Raw genomic sequence first — 12,389 nt, 5'->3', positions numbered from 1 at the left:
GAAAACCTAAAATGCTTATTTCATGTAATAATTTCTGGAATACTCATTTGAGTAAAGCATTGTAGCTGTAAAAGTTCTGGTAGGTTCCTACAAAGAGGCCACTTTGTTTACCACCGTGTAGAGTGCATTGCTTCACTGTGGATGGAAACACAGAATGCAGCAGAGTAGGAAAAGAAGTGAGGAGTACTTCATCCGATTATTTTGTGGGAGGAAATAAACTCCAAGGATCCAGCCTAGGATTTTATCATCCATTAGTTTTCCATGCTTGTGACAATGTAACAGAAAAAGAAGATAAAAAACGGAAATGGTGAGGCTGGGAGATTACTCTTGCTTTCAAGCAGTCAGGTTGTTGATATTGTACATCACCCTAGCACTATAAAGATACTTAGCCCATGAGAAGGAGATTGAAGCAGAGATGCTAATTTCACTAACAATGGCACTCACCGCACTTAAAAACCTTTTGCTTAAGAGCCACTGATGTCTGTCTAACCCATGAAGTCAGTTGTGGAAATTATGCCATACCTTGTTTGTGATTTTTTGGCTGATTCTTTGTAGTTTTCTTCCTGAACATGCAGCATAAACATGAAGAGAAGCCTTACTTTCAGATACCATAGATACTGTAGTATGGATAATATCTAGCTCTTCTGATCTACAGTGTCTATCCTGTCCCAGAATGTCCTACAGTTTTGAAACCTGCAAACACTTCTCTTGTCATTCAGTTCGTCGTTGAGGTTAGATGTTCATTTTACCATTGGATATGTCCAGTGATAATATCTTCTACTTTTACAACCAGCCCTCGACTTTATGTTTTGATAGCAATGGGATTGGGATAAAGACTTTTTATTTTGGATACCAAATCGCAGCTGAGTCTTCAGAATATATCTAAGACCAATTATAGTTAACATCAGGAGATTGCTTTTGGCACATCGCTTACATTTAGATCCTTACATCACTGCCAAAACTGAGGTATGCAGTTTCTGGAGTCTTTGGAAAGATATGACTGTGCAGAAAGGAAGAGAAATGAGCCAAGTTCTTGTGTCCCATTTGCCTCCCCCCAGTGCCCCAACACATCTTTGCAAAATGACAGCTGCATTACATCCTCAGAAACACTTGAGTTGACCTGATAAAGAGCAAAGGGAAGGCCAAGTTATATTTGTACTTCTCTGGGACTTTCCCAGCATTGATTACTGATTCTCTCATCCCTCTGGCACTTCTGAGCAATGGTAGTCCCCTTGCTGCTGCCAGACTCTCTGTAAACAGTTGTTCAAACACTTTGTTTGAAGGTTGCCTCATAAAAAGGAGTCCCAGTGTTCAATGTTTGAGTGCCCTCAGTTTCTACTAGAGACCACAGCATCACCAACTAGGGACGCTTGGTAATTTTCTGGACTTGGACCAACATCTTCTCATGTCTTTTTGCTAAATGTGTTGATCAGAAAGAAGGCAAAGAGCTTGTCATGCTGCTGTTCTTCTCATAAGACGAACGCTGTTGTGGGAGCTGCACTGTTGGCCTTTGAGAGGTCCAGCACTCCCTTGAATAAATAGGGAGACTCTACATGTTGGACAGAATGTGGCCTTTTCAAGCCTGTTTTTCTGTTTAATCATGGAAATCCTAATATTATCATGATGACATAATTACACACCTCTTTTTAAATATTTTTCTTTACATGTATTATGCAGTTTCATGATTGTTTTATTCCAGCAGCATTTGCTAGATGTCAGGTTGGTCTGGGCTGAGAAAATAGGAGGAAACAATGAGACATTGTCAGTTACTCATTTGGAGATGGACTTGGATGGTTAAAGAGAGGAAGAACACAAAATAATATAAGAAGTCACACAGCCAAAAGTTACAAAGTGATGTTATCGTGTGGTGACTTGATTGGAGTTGACTTAATGTTGCAAGGCATTCCAGCTTCCTGCATCGCAAAACTATCAACATAGTAATAACCATGAAACCAAAAACGTTAGCAGCCAAAAGTCCGGTTGTTTTCGTCCTAGAGTTGGGGTAAATAATAGCAGGTTGTGCTTGTGTGTGGGAAGGCACTCGCCGAATTGTTTAGGCTTGAGGAGGACTGTGAGCACTTGAAATTCTGGGCATGCAGTGCTGTATCTTAAAAGGGAGATGCTAGGAGGGTTTTTGTACAGGTATTTTTTTATTGAATGCTCAGTAGCAAGCTTTACTGAAACTTAACAAACACAAATACAGCTGTCATCAAAGGTTGGATGGAAGCAGCATCGCCTGTTGCACAAATCCATATGTGGCCACAATTCACACTGGGCTGTCTCTGCATGTCCCCAGGTTACCTGTATGGACAAAAACATTTTTCTTATTCATGTATGACCAGTGCCTGCAGTCAGAGGGAAGGCTGGAAGAATTAATAAAGCAATGCCATACAGATTAGTTAGGGGTGAGCAATAGAATATCTTCAGTGTAGAGACTACGTTGTGCAGGCTTTACTTTAGCATCTGATGTTGTTCTCTAACCAATGTAAGTATTACTGAAGAAGGCAGAATAGCTTCTCTTGGTGTTCCAATTATATGACCTCTTGACCACTTGTGTTGCAGGACAAATTTTCAGGGCAGTCATTCTGTGTGATTTCTCTTAGGAAGGAATATGTGACGGCATGTTTTGCTTGGGACCATGAGTGGATTTCATTAGGGTGTTTTTATATCATACTCCTCTGCCCTCACACTCTTAAGAAAATTCTTTTTGAAAATGTACTTGAATGTACATCTGCTGCATAGAGGTTTGAGCTAGAATAATTTCTTCTGCCATTTTATAATGTTGATGGTCCATTTTTATAAAAAACAGGTAAATGTTAACTTGTAGTCGATCATATTTGTTGTTTCTCGCAGGTTCTAAAATCTAAAGAATTATCATCACCAGGACAGCGGTACATCGACAGCAAAGTAGTTAAAACAAGAGCTGAAGGAGAATGGTTGTCTTTTGATGTCACTGAGGCTGTACATGAGTGGCTCCATCACAGAGGTGACAAGTGCTCTTTGCCTTCACTCCTGCCCCAACTGCTGCTCCATTAATTCAGCAGTGTTTCAGGGTCATTCCATGTGTAAAAAACAACTCCACTTGCTTTTATGTTTTGCAGACAGGAACCTTGGATTTAAGATAAGCTTACATTGTCCATGCTGCACCTTCGTGCCTTCCAATAATTATATCATCCCAAATAAAAGTGAGGAGCTTGAAGCAAGATTTGCAGGTAACAAAAGAAAAAAAAAAAAACAAAAACTTTTTGAAGTGTTGTGGTACTTACTAATTGAGGAGGGAAACAAAGACCCCTTACTGCTTCTCTAATATGGCATTTGGCTAATTGAAAACTTGTTCATTTGAGAATCTTGATTCTCACCTGGTAGGAAATGGTATTGAAGGCACAAGGGTAAAACTATGTCAGCTGAACTATTCTAAAACCAGATGGCATGAATAAGCCATCTCGTTCCGTGCATACAGTTTCCATGTTCTTAAGTGTTTGTGTTACAGTTTTCAGCATGCATACAGAATATACATACAATTTTGGATGTAGGGAAGACTATTGCACACTAGACCATCCATTGTTTGACAGTCATGAGGAAACTTGTTGAATGTTTTCAAAATAAATCCTTTGACTGCTGTCCATCCTAACACGGCAATGGTTCAGGCTTAGCAGAGAAGGCTACTACTGGAAGGTTGAATTGTGATGGTGTTTGGCTCGCACGTAAACTGCTTGTAGTAGGCATGCATGAGAGTGTGATGTGTTTTATGAGTGAAACAATACTTGTTGTGGCAAATTTCCAAAGCATAAGTAAGGGAACAGTTGGCTGCTTTGCTTACAGAAGCGCCTTTTTGTCCTCAGTGAGTATAGAGGGTCCTAGTCTTTGTATTATAAATACCTGCACGCGTACTTCCAGCTCTTTAGGCACACTAAGTATGTCCAACAACTTCTCTCCTCTCCTCTCCTCTCCTCTCCTCTCCTCTCCTCTCCTCTCCTCTCCTCTCCTCTCCTCTCCTCTCCTCTCCTCTCCTCTCCTCTCCTCTCCTCTCCTCTCCTCTCCTCTCCTCTCCTCTCCTCGCCCTTGCCCTCCCCTCCCCTCCCCTCCCCTCCTCTCCCCTCCCCTCCCCTCCCCTCCCCTCCCCTCCCCTCCCCTCCTCTCCTCTCCTCTCCTCTTCTCTCCTCTCCTCTCCTCTCCTCTCCTCTCCTTTTGGGAAGAGCTGAGCAGTAGACACCAGATTTGTATAAATGTGCCACATTGGTTTTGCTGCCAGTGCATTGTGGGTTGAAGAAACAGAAATGATGTGCCTGTCTGCATGCTCCCACTTCCAGCAGTAGAAGTCTGATTCTTATCTGAAGTCAGCAGAACTACATCATTAGTTCACATTGTTTATCTCTATATATCTACATTGGCACATAGAATTTATTATAACATATTTATATAGTAGCTACACAAGTATTTTTTATGCTGACAGTTTGGAAAAAGGGTAAAGATGGGATTGAGTGGTCATTAAAAAATAAACAACAGTGTGTAGTTAGGGTTGTGGATATATGTGCTTCTTATGGACAGCAGACAAAGTGATATAGAGTGAATCTCTCAAGGTTGCATAAGCAATCTTGTGGTTTTAAGTCCTTCAAGTTTCAGTTTCAAAAAGGGAAATTATATTTAATCACTAATTATTAAATGGTATTCAATCACTAATTGACCATGCTATAGTTATCATCCAGCAGTACATATAAAACTATGGCTATGTTAGAACAAACTCAAATTCTCTTTATACAGTGCTCATTTATTAAAGAATATCACGTTTTGCTTCATTTGTTTTCCAAGAATTTGGCTATATTCCTTGTTAAGTATCAAGTTTTTCTAACCATTGTTTCACTATATTGAAATTTTTTCTGTAAGTAAATACATGTATGGTACCTATGATTAAAGCCATTGTGTGTATTTAAAAAATTGTTGGTATGATATTTTGTCACTGTAATTGCAAATGTTACAAAGAGAAAAGTGTGTCTTTTTAAATAGGAGTATCTGGTTCAGGAAGTTAATTTGCAAAAGGGTTTTAGCAACAGGCTTAACATGAACTGTTTGGACTCTTAAGAAAGGCCAATACCTTGAGTCTTTTGCCTGTGCTATTGCCATGATAAGAGGCTAGTAAGGCAGTTAGTGTCTCAAGAGAAAATACAAAATGTGAGGTCATTGATTGCCACTTCAAGAAGAAATATATTGATCAATGTCCTTTCCATGCCCATGCAAAAGAAGGACGTAGAATAACTGACTTTCTGGGAAAAAAATTAGCAGATTTAAATAAAATGATTATGGGAAACAGAGAATTTACAAGCATTAGAAAGAAGTAAACGTGATAAAGAAAACTAATGGATGGAAGTAAGCAGTGGGAAATGCAGGGGAAGTGTCCTGAGCACCTTTAATGGTGTTATAAGGTTTTAAAAGGTATATAGCTGTTAAAAGGTGGGAGTATTGCCTTAAGTGAAGTACCAAAAGCATCACTGCTTGGGGCATTTGAAACTAAGCAATGCAGATGCAGTGGCTGAAGTAATCTTTTTTGTTACTCATTTCAACAGTTCTGGTAAATGTACTGAAATGCCATTAAATGGCTATGAATGTGGGAGGGCTGATATGTGAGAATTGTGAATATCTTAGGGATCTTGGGTTGAAATTTGGCCCCACTTTCCCAGTATACATGCTCAGCTGACACCAACATTGCCCAGTTTCTGAGAGAATTTTTTAAAGAGATGGTTTATTTAATTTGTGAAGAAAAAGCAACACAATGTTTATCACCAAAATGTATTTTTTGAAGGTATTGATGACTACACATATTCCAGTGGTGATGTGAAAGCTTTAAAGTCCAATAGGAAAAAATACAGTGGGAAGACCCCACATCTCCTGCTAATGTTGTTACCCTCCTACAGACTTGAGTCGCAACAGCCCAGTCGGCGGAAGAAGCGTGCTCTAGATGCTGCCTATTGTTTTAGGTAACTATGCATCCATATTCAGTACACTTACATGGTAGTACCAGCTTGTCAGTTGCGATGCAGTCACTTATCACGTTTCTTTATGGTTGGGATGTATACAGAGCACAGACCGTCATTTGTAGACCCATGGGGTCTGTGTGCAGCAGATCTCTGCCCAGCGGTCTGCAATCCTGCAGACAGTGGCAGATGAGGAAGGTTGTGGCATTAGAAAGCAGAGGCGAAGTTCCATCTGGGATGATTCCCAGACCTGTCAGCCCCATAATGGCAGCCGAATTATCACTTCCACTGTGCTCACCTACTCAGAGAGGCCACTCAGTAGGACCTGGAGAAAAATACTTACTAGTCCTCCAGAGAAGCCATTAGTTTTGTCTGTATAAGCAAGTCCTGCCATATCTAAGCATCTGATTTCGGTTACAGTATAATCTACTATTGTTGTGATTTGGTTGTAAATTTGTGGGGCTCGGACTTACCTGCCTGTAAAGCATCATCCAGAGAGGAAGGAACTGGATTATATTTATTCCCTGTGTTATCTTTGTTATGACCAATGTATTTGTGTGTATTTCATTTCCCAGGAACGTGCAGGATAATTGCTGTCTGCGTCCACTTTATATTGACTTCAAGAGGGATCTTGGCTGGAAATGGATTCATGAACCTAAAGGATACCATGCCAATTTCTGTGCAGGAGCATGCCCATATTTATGGAGCTCAGATACTCAGCACAGCAGGGTAAGTAATTATTTTGCTAATATTCAGCTTGTGTTTTATAGCTGCAGGGTGAAATATGTTTCTAGGACTGACACCAGCACCCAGGCCCAAAGCTTGTATTTATCTCAGTAACTAAGGATGATGAAATCTGGTCCAAAAGAGGGACTCACACATGGCCTCAAGCTGGTGTTGAAGCAGTGGGAACGTATTGGCCCAGAGATTTTTGGTTTAATATATTCATCAGTATGACTTACGGATGGATGGGACGAACGCTCTTTGTGAGTATGAGTGTGGTGTAGCTTTGGGATGCTGCCTGGGAAGGGACCTTTCATTGTAGAGCATGAGTGGGAGATGGCACAATGAGTTTGGTCAGTGAAGGCATTGAGGGTGGCACTGTCAGAATAACAAAAGGACTGAGTCATACCACCTCATTATCACCTGCTTTTATGACCTGCTATTTTTCATTGCTACTGATAAGAATTTCATAAAAATGTACCAATAGAAGTGCTTCTTTTACTTCAAAAGATGTATTAATTCTTGTACTTAGAAAAATTATAAGCAAAGGAGGAGCCTTGTGTCTAGGATGCCGAAGAACAGATAGTTAACTCAGACGGGACTTTTTATTTTACAGATTAGGTGTGGTATTTTAGCCACCTGCCTTAGGATGAGAAGTGCTTATTTCTCTCAACGGTCAATAAGATGTCTAGACAGTAAGTGCGAGAGGCAGACATTTACATTGCAGTTGTCATGAAGTAAGAATTTCACCCTCAGGTCCATACTAAGAATGATGTCTCCCCTTTTTCAAGCCTCCCTTAAAATACCAGGTCAACGTCAGCCAGCAGGTAGAACTCTTTGTGTCCAGGGGGCAGCTTGTTTTGCCTTTGGTCTGTAAAGCCATGATAGTTTGTTCTTCCTGACCTTACAGACCCAGGTGTAGCTGTGGCATTGTACTGTTGGCAATGTCAGCAGGCAGAGGTGTAAATAAGGCAAGTATGTTTCTGTGCTGGTGTGGAGTAGTAGCATACACAGTTTGGAGCAGCACTTGTTTTTAAAGGAAAGAGGAAGAGTAACTGTCATGGTCACAAATATGTGGTTTGGATAGTTGCCCGTGGAGTCAGAAGTTGCTTAATAAAGTAGTTAGTGTTGCTGTCCTGAACAGATCTTCTGTCTCTCTGAGCAGCAAATGTTGTGTGGAAGTTCTAGGAAAAGGTCATTTGGTGTTTGGCAAACACATTAATGGCATCCTCAGAAATACCTATGCATCATCAGCGGGTAACCCAACATACTTCCTTTGCAGAGAACCACGCATATGAATCCAACGTGACATAAAGCACCAGCGCTGCTGACTTCACCGCAGCTGATTCTCAACAGGAGTAGCTGCAGCTTAAGTCCTGGTGCTTGCAGGGTGGCATTCATGGATTTAGTGAAACGTAGCCAGAGAAGAAAAGCAGAGGAGTGCTTCTGCAATGAAGGGCTCTCTTCTTCCTTTGGTGCACTTGTAAAGCAAAAAATCCTGTAGCAGCAAATTCCAGTCTGAAGACAGATAAAAACCTTCCCGTTATATCTTTCCATATCAATACAGTGTGCATGTTGATTTAAAGATCTACACTTTCAAAGCAGGCTCCAGGCATGTACCTGTTTTAAGATTGAAGACCGTATGGATAAAACCTGAAGAAACTCTGGCACATTGTGACACCAGATTGAACTGGAGAAGCATAAAAAGCATTAAAATCCAGGAATCTTCATAGTGCTTTCAGTGGCTTTCTCTCAGGCACTGTGGGAGGAAGCGATGCAGAAAGGAATTTGCAGTGGCAGGAAGGCAGAGGTAGCTGACTTAATCTCTGTTTTTTCTCCTTCTAGGTACTCAGCTTGTATAACACCATAAATCCAGAAGCTTCTGCGTCTCCGTGCTGCGTGTCCCAGGATTTGGAACCCCTCACCATCCTCTACTACATTGGCAAAACACCCAAAATCGAACAGCTGTCCAACATGATCGTAAAATCTTGCAAATGCAGCTAAAGGGTACCCCTGAAACAGCATGATGTGTGTGTATTAAAAAAATAATCAAGGAAAAAAAGAAAGAGAGAGAGAGAAGGAAAGAAGGAAAACCGAAAACCCAGGTTCATCAGTGTTAAAAGAAAAAAAAAAAAGAAGAAAAAAAACGGTACTAGTCTGAACTGTTCGAAAGTTTGATTTTGTTCTTTTTTTTTTTTTTTAAACTGGCATCTGAAGCAAAACATTGAAGGCCTTTATCCTACATTTCACCTAAACATAGTGTGAGATAGACAAGAAGCAAAAAAAAACCTTTTAGAAAATAAACACTGGAAGAAATTTGTTAGTGTTACTATGTGAAAGGAAAAAAACAGGAAAATCCCATGAAGTGGAGTTGCTGTATCTGTCCCGTGCCTTACTTGATCTCTCTGTATCGTTACACAATAGTCATCCTACCCATTCCTCTTAGTTGTAGTGTTAACAGTGCATTATTTATTTGTGTGTAAAAACTATCAAATGAACATTTCCATATCGCCATTGGAAAAAACAGCCAATGTGGACAAAGTGGAGACCAAATAAGCTGCCAGAAATACATAAAAAGCCTAAAGGAACACAAACTCAAAAGAATCAGAAAAGTAACGGTTAGTTTAGTTTGATTAAAATAGAAATCAGTTACTACATTATTGAGAAACTCTGCCTTTAAAATACCGTATTTTTCATGCCAGCTGCCTAGAGAGGCTTCTTGTAAGGTCTCAAACCCTTGTTTTAAGTACTGAATAATTTACTAATAAAGGACGCTCTGTTTCAGTCTCAAAGACAAGTCTATAAGATTTTTTTTTTTACTGTAAATGATTTTAAATGTCAGTTTAGTAAACCAGTGAAATATTTAACATGTACTGGTCTAATCTTCAGACCTTAATATGTTGCTGTATAGCTATGCTATGGGATTTTTTTTGTTCTTTTGGTATATGTAACCATACCTAGAGTATTACAATAGGTGGGTAGTAAAAGCCAGCTTAATTGGAAACATATCTGTAGATCTCTATTTGTAAACTATTAAAAAATTAAGTACTTTATGTGTAATGTGTAAATTTTCACCATATTTTTGTACTCTGTAATACTGTCAGCTCTCCTGAGTTTGAATTTGAATTTGGGGCTCTTTTTGATCACTCAGAATCACGTGTTTCCCTCTAGCTGGCCAGTATGAGTAGAGTCCCTATATTTTGACTTGCACTACAAATACATGTTTTATAATAATTGCTATACATGTGCTTTGTATATTGTTCATCATTATGACATAAGCTACCTGACTCCATTTGTTTTTCTGTTTTATAAAAAGGATGGATTAAAATTATCTCTCCCCCCCCCTCTCCTTACTCCCCTCCCTCTTCAGCCGTCCCCATTTGTAACACTTGAATCGCGTTTGTGGTTCAGATTCCCAGACCTTTTTCCTTTCGGCTATAGACATTCAAACAGATGGGCAGGGAGCGAGGTGTTGCAAAAAGAGATGTCCCAGCCTGGCTGGGGCGAGGCAAACCCTTGCAGAGAATGACATTCACCACTGTGCAGGAGGCTGGTAGGAAGCGTCTGCCGCGACCGTGCCCCAAATCAACCTCATGGGCAACAGGGACTTGTCCCCACCATTAGTCTGTGGGACTGGTCTTGCTCCTGCTGCGGGTAACAGAGGTTCGCCTTTAACTCCTGCAGCGGCATGGAAGGCCCCTTTAGGCTGTTGATGGGTGTATAAGGATTTGCAGGATCAGACCCATGATTTTTGTGAGTTTACCAATTTATTTTTTTTCTATTGAGTTCACATTGAAGCTTCTTTTAGAAAAGACAAAAAAAAAGGAAAAAGGAATGTGGGGATCCTAGGATTACATGTATTTGAATATTGCAGAGGGAGTAAAAAATAAATAAATAAATCAACATCACATAATTCATTTAAAAAAGCCCCAGCCTAAATTAGCAAAAAAATAATGAAAAAGGCACATTCAGTTCATTTCCCATGATGAATGGTTTTGCACAGCAAAGCTGGAAAACTCCATTAGAAGCATACTGCTTGGATGAGAAGAACATTTTCTGTCATTGACCCGAGCGGTGTCAGGAGGAGGCTCCTGAGCTTGATGTTGTCGGCTCCAGTTTTCAGAAGTGCAGGTTCTTTGGCTCCAGCAGAACACTGATGCAAAAGTGAAGTGCCACAGCGGCTCGCACACATGGCTCCTCGGGACTTCGGTAGAGCCTGTGCTTGCTGCCTAGATGGAAACATAGCCCCGCAGATGATCTAATCCCACCTGTTGACTCAGCGCAGAGGAGGAGGTATGTTAGACTTCTGATTTATTTAGTGAGTTGAGAAGAATAAGTGAAAAATCTGTCCTGCTAACACTTGCTTGAGCCAGACTTACTCCAGTGAAAAGATGCACTGAACTCAGTGAAACTCCTCAGGGTAGTAAATACTCTGGATTTTGTTGTATACAGCAGCAAAATTAGTTTTATCAGGTTCAGTATGAGAACTGTATTTTTGTTGGACAGGAAAGGAGACAAGGATGAACACATTTTAAAAAACTTTAAAACCTTTTTGCAATTCTCTGCTGTGGGAATGTAGCTCAAAACTGGTTTTGAATCTTTGAAAAAGTGGAGTAGGAGATAGCATAGTTGTCCAACTATACTCACTATGCGCTGGACGCAGCTGAAAAGTTTGTTTTGGGTTTGGATTTTTCTCTAAATTTAGGTATAAATCCTTATTTCTGTGAGTCATTACCCCAAGATCAAAACTTTTTTTTTTTTACTTTTTTTCTTTCCTTAAAATGCACTGATAGTATTTGAAATATTCTATTATAAAGCTCCTACAATTTTTGTTTGTTTGTTTATTAGGCGTGTATTTCCCTTTAATTACCAAGGATGTTAGGCCTGATCCTACAATGTGCAGAACTCGTGACTGAAATTCCCATCTACAGAGTGGGGTAATGTGAGTCCTAAGCACCACTCAGGTCTGATGTAAGTCTCCCCTCGAAATGATGTTTAGATGGGTCTGCCACGCTCAAGGTGTTCATACCAGAGACTTTATCATGACAAGGTAATTGCCACTATCTGAGCAAAGTCTCTGACAACTGGTGGGAAATGTTCAGCACCTTGAAAGATCAGACTCAAGGGGTTGACTGGGGCTGAGGGGGAATCTTAGCGCTTAGCTGGGTGGGGTAGGACAGCATCTTTAATGTGTTTAGCATCAATACAATTGTATGGTTGCCATGGTTTAAAGGAGAAAAAAAAGGAACTTAAAGGACAGCTGTGTTGTACTTTGGTGATCGATTACTCTGTATTTTAACACATTGTATGTCTGTTTTTGTGGTGCTCCAGTGGTAAATAAATTATTTCAATTATATGCTGGTGTTGCTTTCATATGGCAGTGTTCTTCTGGCGCAGGCAGTTCCACAGCTCTGGCTCATCTGAATCTCTACAAAGCCTGATTAGCTGTGTGACTTTAGTTTGTGTGACCTTGATGTGGCCCAGTACAGGTTGGGATGAAAAACAGCCATCCAGGATGATGAATGGTTTCTGGTTGACTGCTCAGAGCAGCAGTGCTCTCCCATGTGTGCACAGGGACAGGTACTGCCCTGGGCACGATCGGTGTTACCCCAGAGCCCCACTGTGCCTGATCCCTCATCAAAACCATACCCTGGCGATCCTGTTGCTGTCGTCACCAGTTCTGATGTTTTTCCTCTG

At 40.5% G+C, this 12,389-nt stretch overlaps 1 protein-coding gene across 1 annotated transcript in view; it reads left to right on the top strand.

The window, feature by feature from the left end:
• The window catches only part of TGFB2 (transforming growth factor beta 2), a 65,920-nt gene extending 53,872 nt beyond the window's left edge, over positions 1-12,048 (top strand). The window contains exons 3-7 of the mRNA XM_065834528.2: positions 2,854-2,986; positions 3,102-3,212; positions 5,798-5,972; positions 6,545-6,698; positions 8,538-12,048. Of these exons, the coding sequence (XP_065690600.1) occupies positions 2,854-2,986; positions 3,102-3,212; positions 5,798-5,972; positions 6,545-6,698; positions 8,538-8,696 (732 nt within the window). The 3' untranslated portion in view covers positions 8,697-12,048. The remainder of the gene's footprint in view (positions 1-2,853; positions 2,987-3,101; positions 3,213-5,797; positions 5,973-6,544; positions 6,699-8,537) is intronic.
• Positions 12,049-12,389: the final 341 nt, after the last annotated feature.

The sequence above is a fragment of the Patagioenas fasciata genome, chromosome 3 (genome assembly GCF_037038585.1).
Source record: "Patagioenas fasciata isolate bPatFas1 chromosome 3, bPatFas1.hap1, whole genome shotgun sequence".
Taxonomy (NCBI): Eukaryota; Metazoa; Chordata; class Aves; order Columbiformes; family Columbidae; genus Patagioenas; species Patagioenas fasciata.
This window is presented reverse-complemented; position numbering and strand designations above follow the sequence as displayed.